General features: G+C 58.6%; 2 protein-coding genes across 3 annotated transcripts in view; both read right to left on the reverse strand.

Moving 5' to 3' along the window:
* Positions 1 to 1,890, reverse strand: part of CAMP (cathelicidin antimicrobial peptide) — a 2,598-nt gene extending 708 nt beyond the window's left edge. Inside the window, exons 1-3 of the mRNA XM_017836834.1 lie at positions 1,714 to 1,890; positions 836 to 943; positions 664 to 747 (exon numbers count right to left, since the gene is read on the reverse strand). Of these exons, the coding sequence (XP_017692323.1) occupies positions 664 to 747; positions 836 to 943; positions 1,714 to 1,890 (369 nt within the window). The remainder of the gene's footprint in view (positions 1 to 663; positions 748 to 835; positions 944 to 1,713) is intronic.
* A 2,234-nt stretch (positions 1,891 to 4,124) lies between these two features.
* Positions 4,125 to 14,873, reverse strand: part of KLHL18 (kelch like family member 18) — a 15,713-nt gene continuing 4,964 nt past the window's right edge. The window contains exons 2-10 of one of the 2 annotated variants that reach the window (XM_017836861.1): positions 12,741 to 12,871; positions 12,465 to 12,605; positions 10,472 to 10,670; positions 8,869 to 9,029; positions 8,638 to 8,774; positions 7,581 to 7,818; positions 6,626 to 6,730; positions 6,324 to 6,435; positions 4,125 to 5,744 (exon numbers count right to left, since the gene is read on the reverse strand). In XM_017836861.1, the coding sequence (XP_017692350.1) occupies positions 5,358 to 5,744; positions 6,324 to 6,435; positions 6,626 to 6,730; positions 7,581 to 7,818; positions 8,638 to 8,774; positions 8,869 to 9,029; positions 10,472 to 10,670; positions 12,465 to 12,605; positions 12,741 to 12,871 (1,611 nt within the window). In that variant the 3' untranslated portion in view covers positions 4,125 to 5,357. The remainder of the gene's footprint in view (positions 5,745 to 6,323; positions 6,436 to 6,625; positions 6,731 to 7,580; positions 7,819 to 8,637; positions 8,775 to 8,868; positions 9,030 to 10,471; positions 10,671 to 12,464; positions 12,606 to 12,740; positions 12,872 to 14,873) is intronic. The other variant, XM_017836862.1, reaches the window with a different exon arrangement.

The raw sequence follows: 14,873 nt of genomic DNA on the forward strand, positions 1-14,873 counted from the left end.
GCCCAGGATCCAGCACTTGGGACCCCACACCCAGCACCCACCAGGTCACGGCAGCCAGGACCCCACCCAGGACCCCACACCCAGGACCCCACCCCCAGGACCCCACCCAGGACCCCACACCCAGGACCCCACACCCAGGACCCCACCTAGGACCCCACATCAAGGACCCCACACCCAGGTCCCTGCACCCCACTCGTGTCCCCCCCCAGGGACTCCACAACCCCACACCTGAAACGCCACCAACGTCCCTGCACCCAGAACCCCACCCCTGGGACACCTGGGACCCCATATGCAGGATCCAACACTTGGGGTCCCCGCTCAGGATCCCACACCCGGGATCCAACACCTGGGACTCCACACTTGAGACCCACATCCAGGACCCTGCACCCAGGTCACTGCAGCCAGGACACCCAGGACCCACATCAAGGACCCACATCCAGGATCCCACCCTGGATCCCACCTGGGACCCCACATCCAGGACCCCCTCCCGGGATCCAACCCCTGGGACACCCCACCCAGAACCCGCTGTCTCCCCAGGACCCCCATCCCACCCTTCACTACCATCGTGGGGTCCCTTCTGGGGGGATGTGGGGCAGGGGGACAGGCACCAGCACCCCCCAGGGGTGCCCCCACCCACGGGTGCCCCCCGACCCCCCCACTCACGTCGGAGGAGACGTCGAAGCAGCGCAGGTCGAACTCGGGGGAGCTCTGCAGGAGCTGCACCGGCCCCGAGCACTCCTTGATGGCCTGGGGGGGACACGGGGACACCCGGAGTCACCGGGGGGTGTTACTGGGCCCCCCCGCGCCCCCCCTTCCTCCCCCTGCCCCTCCTCACCCCGTTCTCCTTGAAGTCGCAGTCGTTGGGGTCGGGGCGGGCGCTGGCGGCACAGTCCGTCTCCATCATGGTGAAGTTGAGCCCCCGCAGCGAGCTCAGCTCCACGCCCTGGGGGGCACGAGTGGGGGGGACACGAGCGGGGGGGTCATGAGAGGGGGGGCCACGACTGGGGGGGTCACGAGCGGAGGGAGGTCACGAGTGGGGCGGCAATGCCAGGGCAGGGGCTCGGGGTCGGTGCTGAGCAGGAGGAGTGGGAGGTCACGAGTGGGGGGGTCTCGAGTGGGGGTGTCACTCACCAGGGTGGGCCTGGGGTTGGTGCTGTGCATCCTGATTGGGGTGTCACGAGTGGGGGAACGTGAACGGGGGATCACGGGAGTGGGGTGTGAAGTGAAGGGGGTGTCAGTAATGGGGGGGGTCACGAGTGGGGTGACACTCCCTGGGTGGGCTCAGGGGTTGGTGCTGAGCAGCTCAGGTAGGGTTCAGAGATCATCAATGGGGGGTCACGAGTGGGGTGTGGGGGGGTCACAAATGCGGGGTCACGAGTGGGGGTGTCAGTCTTTTGGGGGACTCACCGGGGCGGGCTCGGGGTCGGTGCCGAGTAGCCCGAGTCAGGGGCCACGAGTGGGGCACCAGGGATAGGGAGAGGGACAGGGGAGGGTGTGGGGGGTCCCGACTGGGGGGCACTCACAGGGGTGGGTTTGAGGTTGGCACTGAGCAGCCCGAGTCAGGTACCTCGAGTGGAGGTGTCATAAATGGGGGGTCACGAGTGGGGGGGACTCACCAGGACGGGCTTGGGATCAGCGCTGAGCAGCCCCAGTCAGGGAGCAGGAGTGTGGGGGGATCACGAACAGGGGGGGTCCCGAGTGGGGGGCACTCACCGGGGCGGGCTCGGGGTCGGCGCTGAGCAGCCTGAAGGCGTTCTGCACCTCGGGCCGCTGGTTGTAGGAGTCCACGGCTTGAGCCAGCGCCTGGGTGTAGGCGAGGGGGGCCGGGGCGGGGAGGGCACGGGCCCCCCCCAGCACCACCAGCAGCACCAGCGCCCACGGGCTCGGCATCCTTGTCCCCCACGGCCACCCCGGCGCCACTTTTATCCCCCTCGGGAGGTCGGGGACCCTCCCCGGGGCTTGGCTCTCCCCAACCCCGCTCCGGAAACACCTGGCCCCAACCCACAGGGCGGCCGTTGTTTTTTGGGGACACTGGTGGGGGGACACAGCGCCCCAGGTGTCCCAATGGATGGGCCGTGACATCGCCCCCCTCGGGGACTGCCAGGGTGTCCCCATCCCTTGGAGCCCCTTGGCTGGCCATGGGGGGGTCGGGGGTCCCGGAGCCCTGTGGGAGGGGTGCAGGGGCCGCCGTGCCGGGTTGGTGCCCCCCGGGCTTGCACAACCCCAAACTTGCCCCATGGCTGTTTCCCAACGCCGGGGGTGCCCCCCCGGGCCCCCCAAACCGTGTCAGCCCCACACACAAACGTCTGACCCCAAAATCTCTTTATTCCAGCTCCGTTGGGGCCGGGGGGCGGCGGGATGACCCCCGGGGGGACGCGCTGGGGGGGCGAGGCCGCGGGGGGGGCCGCGAGGAGGAGGAGGATGAGGATGAGGATGATGAGGAGGAGTGACCTGGGTTGGTGCTGAAGGTTTTTGGGTTGCCAGGGGAGCGGGGTTGGGCGCTGCCACCGGGCTGCTGTGGGGACAAATAAGGTGGGCTTCACTCCAGAGCCCAAAAACCCGACCCCAAAGTGGGGGACACACGCGCGTCCCCCCCCAGGATGGGGGTCCCGGAGCCCTCACCGGCTCCTCGCCACATTCCACCATCGACAGCGGCACGTCGGGCAGGAAGGTGAACACGGACACCTGGGCCGAGCACCGCTGCACCTGGGGACAAGGGACCCTCAGCACCTCGGGGACCCTCCTGTCCCCCCCCGGGCTCGGAGACCCCCGCCCCAGCTCACCCTGCCCGGGCGGCCCCGGCAGCCGCGGGGGTCCGGGGCGGGTTTGGGGCAGGGCGGCTGCCGGGCCGTGAAGTTGATGCTGAAGTGGGTTCCCCAGTCGAAGCTCTGCCGGGAGAAAAGATCCATCGGGATCCCCACGGGATGAGGGGCTGGGGGCACCCACCTGCACCCCCCCAGCCCCATTCCTACCGTCCTGGTGACTCCCAGCAGCTTGAGCAGCCGCAGGTCCTGCCCGTGGGTCTCCAGCACGGAGCGGGCCAGGTCGCGGGGGGCCGGCATTCCCGGCGGGATCGCGGCGCCCGCCGCCAGCAGCACCGCTCCCAACAGCAGCGCCATGAGAGCGGGACAGCAGGGAATTCTCTGCCGGCCCGGGATCGGCCCTCGGCTCGGGGCCCCCCGGCTCCGGCTCCAGGGTAAACACGGGCCCCCCGTTCCGCGGGAAGGGCTCGGGTTGCCGCTGTTGTCCTTGGCCCGGAGCCGGGAGGAGCTCGCCCGGACCTGGAGGGGATGCGGCGATGCCGGAGCTCGGCAGGGCCGATCCCCCTCCATGGCCCCTTCTTCCCTGGGCCTGCTCCCAGTTCTTGGCATGATGGAACAACTCCTGTCTTGCTCCTCCCGAACTGGGAGTGAGAGCACCCTCCCAGCTGCCAGGGAATAGAACCAGGAGCCCCCTTTCCTTTCCTGCTTTCTTTACATTATTTTGGTTTTTTTTTAAATCCCTCTCACCCTGCTCAGATTCATCCAAACACCCCATCCCCAGGTTCTCCTTGGATTCAAGAACCCTGGATTTACCAAGGACTGCACTGGGTGAATCCCGCTCTCCCAAGTTTGCATTCCATGAGTGACTGGGGCTCATTTCCCTAAAATTCAGTATCTTCCTGTCCCCTTTGGGGCCAGGAGCTCCCCTTTCTCTTTGCTTCATCCACAATGGAAAAGCAAAGGAGTCCCTGGGGAAGGAATCCCAGGGAGAGTGGCTTGGGAACATCAGAATCCCCCGGGATCACCGTGCCTGGGAGCAGCACCCTGGAATCCCCTGGGACATGGACAGCCCCGAGCTGCTGCTCTTCCAAGGGTATTTGATCCAGTATTCCCATTCTTATGGACACAAATCCCGGGTGGGAGATGTGGGAGGGAGAAGGGATGATAGAACACCAGGAGAGCAGCTCATCAGAACCTCCTCTGCACATGGAGAACATCGGGATGAGTCCTGGAGAAGGTGCAATGAGCAAAAACTGTGTTCTGATCCCAACGTTCCTGGGTGGGTTTTTCCCTTTCTAAAGCGTGAGCAGCATGGAAAGCCCAAAGGAATTCCCACTCCCGGGAAGCCAGCAGTTGGATAGCAGATGGAAGCAATGGATCTGTACTGATAGATCACATTTATAGCCAGATATGCTCATTATAGACCCCAAAATATACACAGTACCCCAATATAGACATGACATGTACACCCAGAGCGATCCCGAGGGACGCTGGGAGTCAGGAATGAGCAGGGGCAGGGGGCTGGGGTGGACATCCCACTCCGAGCCCCCCGGAACACTGGGATGGGGCAGGACAAGGGGGGAGACCCCCATCCCTTGGCTGCTGGGATTAGTGTCACATTCCTGCCCGGAGGAGGTATGGCTGTGCCGAGGGTTGGCACGGGAAGAGCCGGGCACGGAGCGCTCCAGAGGGACGGCGGATCACGGTCATGCAGGAGAAGGGCTGATGCAGGGAAGCTGCTGACGGGCAGCTCTTTGGCTCTGCCAGCATTCCAAAGTTTCCTGGCACAAAACCCACCACAGAAAAGACCTTTCCCAGCGGAGCACGACAAATTCACGACGCTTTTTTCTTGCCTCTCCTAAAAAAAAATCCTGGCTGTTCCTCTCCAGCTGCCTCTCGGTCTTGGAAAACATCTCAGTATTCAATTTAAAGGACATCTTGATCATGTTAAAGGACATCTTGATCACGTATTTCCCATTTTGAAACCCTCAGGCTGTTGGAGTCGTTCGCATCCATCCCTCTCCAAAACGATCCGCTGGTTTAACCGACCTGTTCCTCTTCCTGGTTTCCCCATCCTGTGGCTCCTGTGGGGAAGTTTTCCACATCGAGCTGAGGAAAGCACGAGGAGCTGGGAGGGTCTTGTGTAAGAAGCACCTGGAACCGACAGCGCTGGGTTTGTTCTGTTCTGAGACCCCCCTGTGTGACCACGACGCCCCTCGGGGGGTTCAGGTGGGTTTGGTGCTCCCAGAAGGTGCAGATGGATTTTCCAAAGTCATTAAAGTGGCTGTTTTTATGTCAGAATTAAGCCTGTCCCCCTCTCCCCCAGCCCATGGCAGTGCTTCCCAAAGGGAAATGGACAGCGAGATGGATCCGCTTGGCCACTGCTCCGGGAGAGGCCGAGGGGTCCTTCCCCACACGTAAACTCACCACATTTGATCTTCCAGGACCTTCACCCCAAAAACCTCCCCGTGGGCATCGTTCCATCGAGTCTTTCCGCGCTCGCGCCGAGAGCCCGGAAATCCCGGCACGCTCCAAACCTCTCGCTGAAGACCAAACACCCCCCCCTCCCAAAGTCCCCCCGGAACCTTCCGGAGCTCAGATGGTGAGGAGGGGGACGCAGCCCACGCCCACCCCGCCCTCGTGGCACACCATGGGCGCCATGAACGTCCAGCGGTTGCTCTCGGGGTCGTACATCTCCACGGAGCTGAGGTTGGACTGTCCGTCGTAGCCGCCCACGGCGTAGAGGCGGCCGCAGTTGGGCACGAGGGACACGCGGCTGCGCCGGCTGTTCATGGGCACCAGCAGGTACCACTGGTCGGCCCCGGAGCTGTACACCTCGGCCGCGCTCAGGAAGGCCGAGCCGTCGTAGCCGCCGCACACGAACATGCGGCTGCCGAGCGCGGCCGCGCCGTGGCGGCACCGCTTGTTGAGCATGTTGGACACGGCGTGCCAGGAGGAGGTGTGCGGGTTGTAGTACTCCACCTGCAGGCAGGGAGGGCGCGGAGCGTCAGGGAGAGCGGCTTGGGAAACGCCCGGGGAATATCCCCCCACGCTGCTGAGGCACCACCGCCAATCCTCCGGGAGTTTTGGGCCTCTCGTGACAAGACACTGAGGGATTGGAGCGTGTGCAGGGAAGGGAACAGAACTGGGGAAGGGGTTGGAGCAGCAGGAGCAGCTGAGGGAGCTGGGGGGGCTCAGCCTGGAGAAAAGGAGGCTCGGGGGGACCTTCTGGCTCTGCAACCCCCTGACAGGAGGGGGGAGCCGGGGGGGGTCGGGCTCTGCTCCCAGGGAACAAGGGACAGGAGGAGAGGGAATGGCCTCAAGCTGTACCAGGAAAGGTTTAGGTTGAATATTGGGAAAATTACTTCCTGGAAAAGGCTGTCCAGCCCTGGCACAGTGGTGGAGTCCCCATCTCTGGAGGGATTTCAAAGCTCTGTGGATGTGGCACTTGGGGACATGGGTCAGTGGTGGCCTTGGCAGTGCCCGGGAATGGTTGGACTGGACAGTCCAAGAGGGCTTTTCCAACCTCAAGCTGAGGAGTTCCCAGGATCCCAGCCTTACACTGTTGAAGATCTGCAGCCCGTCGTGCCCTCCCGACACGTAGATCCGGCCCTCGAAGACGGTGACTCCGGCGGCGCTGCGGTTGGAGCTCATGGGGGTCACTGCTGTCCACCTTGGAGGGACAGGGTAGAGGTCAGGGACAGCCCCAGAGACTATTCCACGATTTTCTAGGAGTGGCCTCCACCAACTCTCCTTTTACCACCCCTTATTTAAACCACTCTCACAGCCCAGATGCCCTGTGGTGCCCATGGCACATGAGCACAAAACTCATGGAAAAGCTGTAGGATGTGGAAGGCTCTTACTTGTTTGTCTCTGGAGAGTAGGACTCCACGGAGTTGAGGGATGAGTTCCCATCGTATCCACCGCACACGTAGATCTGCCCATCCAGCACCACCGTTCCCATGGCGCTGCAAGGAACGGCAGGACCCCGTGAGAAGGCTGGAGGTGCTGCCACACTGACCCCAACACAGCCTGCCTGGCCCCTGTGCCATCTCTCTCTGTCATCCCAAAGAACCTCCTTTTCCCTGGATTCACTTCCAAATGGCTCAGTCCCACCTAAGCCTGGAGTCTCACAGGTTGTGAGCACTGCTGTGAGCACCTCAAATCCTGGGGGCAGTTCTGGGCCCCTCATGACAAAAAGGACATGGAGGGGCTGGAGCGTGTGCAGGGAAGGGAAGGGAGCTGGGAAGGGGCTGGAGCAGCAGGAGGGGCTGAGGGAGCTGGGGGGGCTCAGCCTGGAGAAAAGGAGGCTCAGGGGGGACCTTCTGGCTCGCTGTAATTCCCAGGAAGGAGGTTGGAGCCAGGAGGTTGGACTCTGTTCCCAGGGAACAAGGGACGGGATGAGAGGAAATGGCCTCAAGCTGTGCCAGGGGAGGGTCACGTTGGATACTGGGACAATTTCTTCCTGGAAAGAGCTGTCCAGCCCTGGCACAGCTGCCCAGGGCAGAGGTGGAGTCTCCATCCATGGAGGGATTTCAAAGCCCTGAGGATGTGAAACTTGGGTCTTAACACCTTTCCTTCTCCATCAGTGCCGTGACATACCCACGGAATTTTGTTGAGCTGCTTCTCACCAACAAGCAGCACCCAAAATCAGCATGAGCATCCCAAAACCAGCCAAGCAAATCCCACCTGCTTCCACGCTGCTCCACTCCCTCCTCTCCCACACACAAACTCCTCGTCGGTGGCCACCACCCCCAGCACTCCAGCCTCGTTTTTCCCCGCTGTTCCGAAGGCCCCTCCCCGGGGAGCTGCACGAACCTCCTCTTGCTGTTCATACTTTCCACTTTGGACCAGGAGTCCGTCTCTGGATTGTAGACCTCCACGGTGCTGAGCCTGAGCTGGCCGTCGTAGCCGCCGATGGCGTAGAGGAGCCCATTGACCACGGCGACCCCGACGCGGCTCCGCGCCGTCGTCATGGGCTGGCACTTCTCCCACCGGTTGGCAATGGGATCAAACACCTCCACCACGTTCAGGGAGTCGCCTGCGTAAAAATTTGCTACTCAAATTAAAAGAGGGAGAGCTGGTGAAGCCCCGGGAACCTGAGGGAACCCCTGGTTTTCTTTGGGAAAACACCTGGGCTCTGCTAGGATGGGATGGCATCCAGAGGGACCTGGTCTAGTGGAAGGTGTCCCTGCCCATGCCATGGGGTGGGATTGCATGATCCCTAAGGTCCCTTCCAACCCAAACCATTCTGGGATTCTGTGCCCTGTCCTGGGCCCTCACATCCTATTCCAGCCTATCTGCTCCCACAGAGCCAAGGCAGAGGCATTCCCCAGTCACTTCCCAGCCCTCCTCCAGAGATGCTGCTCTGAACAATTCCCACAAAACACACTCCAGTACTCCAAAAGATCGTGGAACACTTCCCAGCTTTCCTGTGCTCTGCACCAGGAGCCTCGACGAGTCCCAGGCTGTGGAAGTGGCACCTCCAGTGCCCTCCAAGGGGCAGCAGAGACCTGCAGTCCCATCTGTGCTGTCGCTGCTTCACGTTTCCCTGAACACTTTCTGTTCCCTTTTTACACCATGGTCTGGCCCCTGTGAGTATGTGGTGACTGCACATGTGATCCCACAATCCCAACAACATCCCAGAGACACCTCCAGGTCCTCCTTGGAGTTCCAGGCAAGGACACACCAAGAATGTGCCCTAAATAAACCTCACCAGGACAGGATTTGAGTTGGAAGACATTAAAGTACAGGCACACCTTGGGCGCTCCATTGGAAGGGCCGGGAGGAGGAACCGCTCAACGCTCCAACCCGAGGGAATTTCCCCATCCCGTGGTCCTCCCCAGCTCCCCGTGGCCTTTCCACTGCAAGGTACCTGCCGAGTTCAGCCCTCCCACGGCGTAGATCAGCCCTGCTATGGACGTGCAGCACCGGGGGCGCGTCTTGAACGCCGGGAGGTGCGGCCGGCGCTCCGGCATGAGGTGGTAATCCTTGGCTTCATCCACCAGATCCCTGGAATCCAGTGAGTCAGGAGTTAAAGAGGAGCTCTGACTGCCTGGAGGCAGAGGCAGATTTAAGCCTCTGTGACCCCACGCCCCAGGCTCACCTGCATTTGTGGCAGCAGCGCACCAGGTCGTCCTGCTGGACGCGGTCCGTGAGGAATTGCGGCCGGCACAGCGGGAGGCGGATCTTGGAGAGGAGCTCGGGCAGGAAGGAGTCCCTCTGGTCTCGGTCGTACCGGATCCAGGCTAAGGCAGCTTCAAACACCTTGGGAGAGAGGGGGAGGAAGTTGGGAGTTTTGGGTTTTGCTGCTGGCGCCACTTGATTGATGGAAAAAGAAATGGCATGGAATTGTAGGATCCCGGAGTGGTTTGGGATGGAAGGGACCTTAAGGATCACCCAGTGCCACCCCCTGCCATGGGCAGGGACACTTTCCACTAGCCCAGGTTGCTCCAAGCCCCACCTAAACTCTTTCAGGGATCCTGAAAGAGGCAGCCACAGGTTCTCTGGGAAATCCATTCCAGTCCCTCCCCACCCTCACAGCCAACAATTCCTGCCCACTATCCCATCTATCCCTGCCCTCTGGCAGTGGGAAGCCATTTTCCCTTGTCCTGTCCCTCCATCCCTTGTCCCCAGTCCCTCTCCAGCTCTCCTGGAGCCCCTTCAGGCCCTGCAAGGGGCTCTCAGCTCTCCCTGGAGCCTTCTCTTCTCCAGGGGAACACCCCCAGCATTCCCAGTCTGGCTCCATAGAGGTTTTTTCTCCACCTCCGACTTATCCTGCAACAATCCCGGGGGATTGTACATTTAACACAAGTGTTTGCAGGGAGCTGAAGGAGCTGTGAAGAGAATTTTGGCAGAGGAGGTGGGACAGAAGCAAAATCCTGTTTATTTACTGAGAAAAACCAGCAAACTGGGAAAGGAGAAAGGGAATGCTGCTGCTCCATGGAAAACCAGGAGACAGGTTGGATGACAGGGATCCATCTGTTCACTTTTCCTCCATTCTCCCCCTCTTCCTCACTTTTCTTCTTTTTTTTCTGTATTTTTCTCTTTCTGACCCAATTTTTTCATCACTTCCCCATTTTTCCACCTTTTTTTGCTCTTCATTGACTTTCTTTTCCTAATTCTTCCCAGTTTTCCTTATTTTTCTTAATTTTTCCACTTTTCTCTCCACTTTTCCCTTTACTTTCTATTTTCCCTTTATTTTCAACTTTCTTCTGTTTGCTTTCCCCTGGTTTTCTCCCTTTATCCTTGGTTTTCTCGGTTTTCCCCAATTTGGCTTCTTTTTTTGCCCAATCTTTTCCTTTTCTTCCCACGTTATCCCTTTATTCCCGTTTTTCTGCTTCGTTCCCGTTTTTCCCCATTTTTCCCGCTTTCCTGTTTCCCCCCCCTTCCTTCCCACTTTTCCTTCCGTTCTCCCTCTTTCTTTTTATTTTCCCACCCTTTGCTTTTCCCACATTGTCTTTCCTCGATATTTTTTGTTTGTCCGTTTTTCCATTTTGTTGGTTCTGCTCCCGTTTTTCTGCTTTTTTTTCATTTTTCCCTTTTTTTTCCCCCTCATTCTTCCATTTTTCCCCCCCCCCTCATTTTCACCATAGCTCTGTTTACCACCTCTTATTTTTCCCCGCTGTCTTCTCCTCATCTTCATTCAGACCAGGAACAGGATCATTCCCATTCCCACTCCCAAGCCAAACCCCGCTCCAGGGACACACCTGCTCTTCGGACTTCACGTTGAGCTCATCCCTGGAAACGAGCTCCAGGACGTCCTCGAAGGGCAGGGCCAGGAACTCCTCGGACATGGAGACCTCCACGAAGTGCTGGTGGATGAAGCTGTTGGCAGCGTCGTAGAGCACCGCGCACATCATGGTCTCGGCGAACTGCCGCACCCCCAGGCAGTTCTTGGGATGGAGCCTGGGAAAAGGGGGACAGGAGGGCAAGAGGAACGTCAGTCTAATGGAAGAGAAGCTGTGGCTGCCCCGTTCCAGGAAGTGTTCCAGGCTGGATGAGGCTTGGAGCAAGCTGGGCCAGTGGAAGGTGTCCCTGCCCGTGGCAGGGGGTGGCACTGGGTGATCCTTAAGGTTCCTTTCCAAGCCAAACCATTCCATGACTCCATGAAGCAAGACAAGCAGGTTCCAGCTCCCTGAACTGACCCCCACGGAGATCTCCAGGTGAATCCATGGCAGAGCCAGAGGATGGGAAATACAACTTAAAAATGTTCCCTCAGCCCTACCAAGGAGGCACTGGACAGACCCAGGGGCTCTGGGGCAGCCACAGCTTCTCTGGGAAATCCATTCCAGTCCCTCCCCACCCTCACAGCCAACAATTCCTGCCCACTCTCCCACCTAGCCCTGCCCTCTGGCAGTGGGAAGCCATTCCCTGTGTCCTGTCCCTCCATCCCTTGTCCCCACTCCCTCTCCAGCTCTCCTGGAGCCCCTTTAGGCCCTGCCAGGGGCTCTCAGCTCTCCCTGGAGCCTTCTCTTCTCCAGGGGAACCCCCCCAGCTCTCCCAGCCTGGCTCCAGAGCAGAGGGGCTCCAGCCCTGGCAGCATCTCCGGGGCCTTCTCTGGACTCTCTCCAGCAGCTCCACGTCCTCCTGCTGCTGGGAGGGACTCTCACATGAGGGTGACTCCAAGGGCTCCCACAGATCTTGGTTACAACACAGCTGCCCAAAAATGTCCCAAATCTCAATTCCACTTTAGGAGGAGAGCTTGGTGTCCATGTCCCAGCTCTTTGGAATGGTGAGAATCCTCTACTTTTCCTGTTACTACCCAAATTCACAGCTGGGCACTCAAATCCAGGAGCTCACTTAGGACACCTGGCTGCTCCTGGGAGAATTTTGGTGACCAATCCCTGTATTTGGTGGGTGTATTTAATGTCACTCCATGGAACACACTGAGCAGCTGCAGGGAAGCCAAGCTGGGGAAACTAAACCCGTCAGACTCCCTGGCACGGGTGGAGAATCCATGTGGTGCATTTCCAAAGAATATCCCAGTTTTCCATTTCCAGATCATGCTGCTGGAACAGTCTCACAGCCAAACACCAGTGGGGAAATCGAAAAACATGGGAGCAATTTAAGGCTCTGCCACAGTTTCCTGTGCAGCTCCTGGGCTGAGGCACTTTGTTCCCTCTCTGGAACATGCACAGCAGCAGGAAGGGCAATTCCTGCCCGGATGGGTTCTTAGAAAGGGAATGATTCCCTCCATTTTGCTCGGGATATCAATTCCTTTGGCTGGCCAAGGTCTTTTATTGTGTCCCAGCACCTCACAAGCCTGATAAGCTATTTTATAGGGAATGAGAATGACAGGAAAAGGGGGAATGGCTTTAAGCTGAAAGAGGATAAATTTAGATGGGATGTTGGGAAGGAATTGTTGGCTGGGAGGGTGGGGAGGCCCTGGCACAGGTTGCCCAGAGAAGCTGTGGCTGCCTCTGGATCCCTGGAAGTGTCCAAGGCCAGGTTGGAGCAACCTGGGCTGGTGGAAGGTGTCCCTGCCCATGGCAGGGGGTGGAACTGGGTGAGCTTTAAGGTCCCTCCCAACCCAATTTGTGATTCTATAATTCCACAAATGACAAATTTTGGGATCCAAACACCTCCTCATCCCACTGGCAGGGGACATCCCGGCCCTCTCACACCCGACACAGGTGACTAAAGCCTTGCTGCTGTCGGGGAGCAGCCAAACCCCCCTCAAGAGACCCTCCCCCCCTTTACCTTTCCCTAAGGAATGTACAACAGGCATCCTTGATGTTCTGGAGCTGCAGGAAACTGGCCCCCATGAGCAGGGACTGCACGTTCTGCTGGTCGATGGCCAGGTGCCCGTTGTAGGCGAAGTTGATCAGAGCCTCCAGCGCGCTGAAAACAGGGAGAAAGGGCGGGAATGCCACTGGATTCCAGCTGGGATGGGGCTCTACCCACAGCACAGGGTTTGCTGGGATCACCCAGAGCACCCTCCCCCCCCGAGCGCCGTGGGTGTCCCTGGGGTGTCACCTGGGGTCCATGCCCTGCATGACGATCTCCTCCTGCTTGCACTCCATCATGTTGTTGGTGAACATGGCGTGGAAGTACGGGATGGACGCCGCCAGCACGATCCGGTGGGCGCTGAACTTGTGGTCCCCCACCTGGAATGGGCAAAGGGGCAGGAGGAGGGATCAGCAGGGGTCGGCACCGCCCACTGCCGAGGTTCCCAGCGGCACAGCTCCGCCGGGAGCCAAGGATTCCAGGCAGGTCTTTGCTCCCATTAGTTCTCCCTGTCGGTTCAGCGCCTTTTCCCCTAATTTTCCTGGTAATCTGACTCATCCCACTCCACGGCCATGGGAGATTTTTTCCCCTTACTTAAGGAAAATGTTCCCATTTGAGCTTTGCTTTATGGGACGAACCAGCTGGCACAGCAGGTTCTCTGCATTCCAGGTTCTCCAAGGATTCCTTCTCCTCTACAAAACCCTTCACTCCTCTTTCATCTCCAAATGCTGTTTGGATTGAGGGTTTCCATGACTCCCAACAGTGCCTTCCCTCTCCCTCTGGGCCTCTGGTTTGCACACCCAGCAAACACAAACTTCCTGGGAGTTTACAAAGCAAAATTCCTGCCAGATGGAAAAAAAAAGAGGCGCTTTTGCAGAGCCTTGTCTTTGCCCTGGGCAGCCCCGAATCCCTGTCCCAGCTTCCTCTGTGCCTGGAATACCCTGCACCAATCCTGCTGTCCTGGATTCCACAGAATTCCTAATTCCCAGAGCAAAATCAGAAGTGAAATGGTAGGGACTGTTAGAGCTCATGGAAAAAACCCCTCACAGATACTTGTGTGTGACTTTGCAGGGATAAAGGTGTGGATCAATCCCTTCCCCTAATCCAGAACCACAGGGAAAACATCCCAGAGGCTCCAAGAACTGAGAGCTGGGCCCCAAATAGGTGCAAAATCACCATCAGCTTCCCTGTGTGCACACAGTGGGATGGGGAATGTCTGGGAAAAGGAGTCAGGAGTGTTTGGACAGGCAAAGGAGCCCGTGGTCCATGAGGGGATGGAGCTCAGGGTCACGATCCCTGGCTCTGGTTAGGAAGGAATGTTGGTGGAGCAGATTCCCCACCCTGACTCCAGCCTGGCCAGAGCTTCAAAAATACTAAAATACCCCAAATTTAATGAGAAAGGCCCAGAAAAGAAGCAATTCCAGAAGCTGAGCGTTCCTGGGAGCTGACAGAACCTCCCTGTGCCCATGGGATTTTCATTCCCTCCCTCACTCCCAGGTGAGCACACCTGGGAATTCTGCTCCTGGTCACCTCTCCATGTCCCGGCGCTGCTCAAGGTAAAGAAGGACACTCAGGTGCTGGAGGGGTTTTTTTTTTGGAATTCTCAGTGGGGGAAGGTTTCCACGGGGCCAGGCCCAGCCTGGCTGACCACGGTGACAAACTCGGCCCGTCCACATTCCACATTCCACATTCCATCCCCCAGGAACACCCGACCTGCTCCGCAAGCTCCGGCACTTCCCGCTCCATTCCTTCCCCAGGGATGAAGCCATTCCAGCAGCAGCTGCTCCCGGCCCAGCCCACTGATGGGAAGAATAAACAGTGGGAAAAACTGGCAACACCATCAAAATAGGTCTTATTAATACACCTCCATCCTGCTGGGAAAGCCCTTCCCAGGTGTCTCGAACATCCCAAACCACAGAAAAACTCCATTTTTTTTCTTGGATATTCCTGAAAGGTGAAGGGAAAAGGTCTCTAATCTCTAAAATTCCAGAAGATATCCCAGTGCCTGGAAGGAATTCGCTCCAACTGGTTTGTTTGGATGAGTGTTCCCATTCAGAGTGTGCAAGAAAAAAAACATTTTCCTTGACTTTCATTTCAACTCCAAGCACAAGTTGCCAAAAATTTCAGCTGTTCCAACCCCATTTTACCTTTCTAATAAATAAAAATGGTGTCAGAACTAAACAGGCACCTCTTAAAGTGAAACACCTGCTTCAAATGCATCCAGTGACCCTTGAGATATATCCAAAATTATCCCAGGGGGCAGTTCTGGGGACTCCAGTGTAGGACACAGAAGGGCTGGAGCGTGTGCAGGGAATGGAGCTGGGAAGGGGCTGGAGCAGCAGGAGCAGCTGAGGGAGCTGGGGGGGCTCAGCCTGGAGAAAA

The sequence above is a fragment of the Lepidothrix coronata genome, unplaced genomic scaffold (genome assembly GCF_001604755.1).
Source record: "Lepidothrix coronata isolate B3197 unplaced genomic scaffold, Lepidothrix_coronata-1.0 Scaffold285, whole genome shotgun sequence".
NCBI lineage: Eukaryota > Metazoa > Chordata > Aves > Passeriformes > Pipridae > Lepidothrix > Lepidothrix coronata.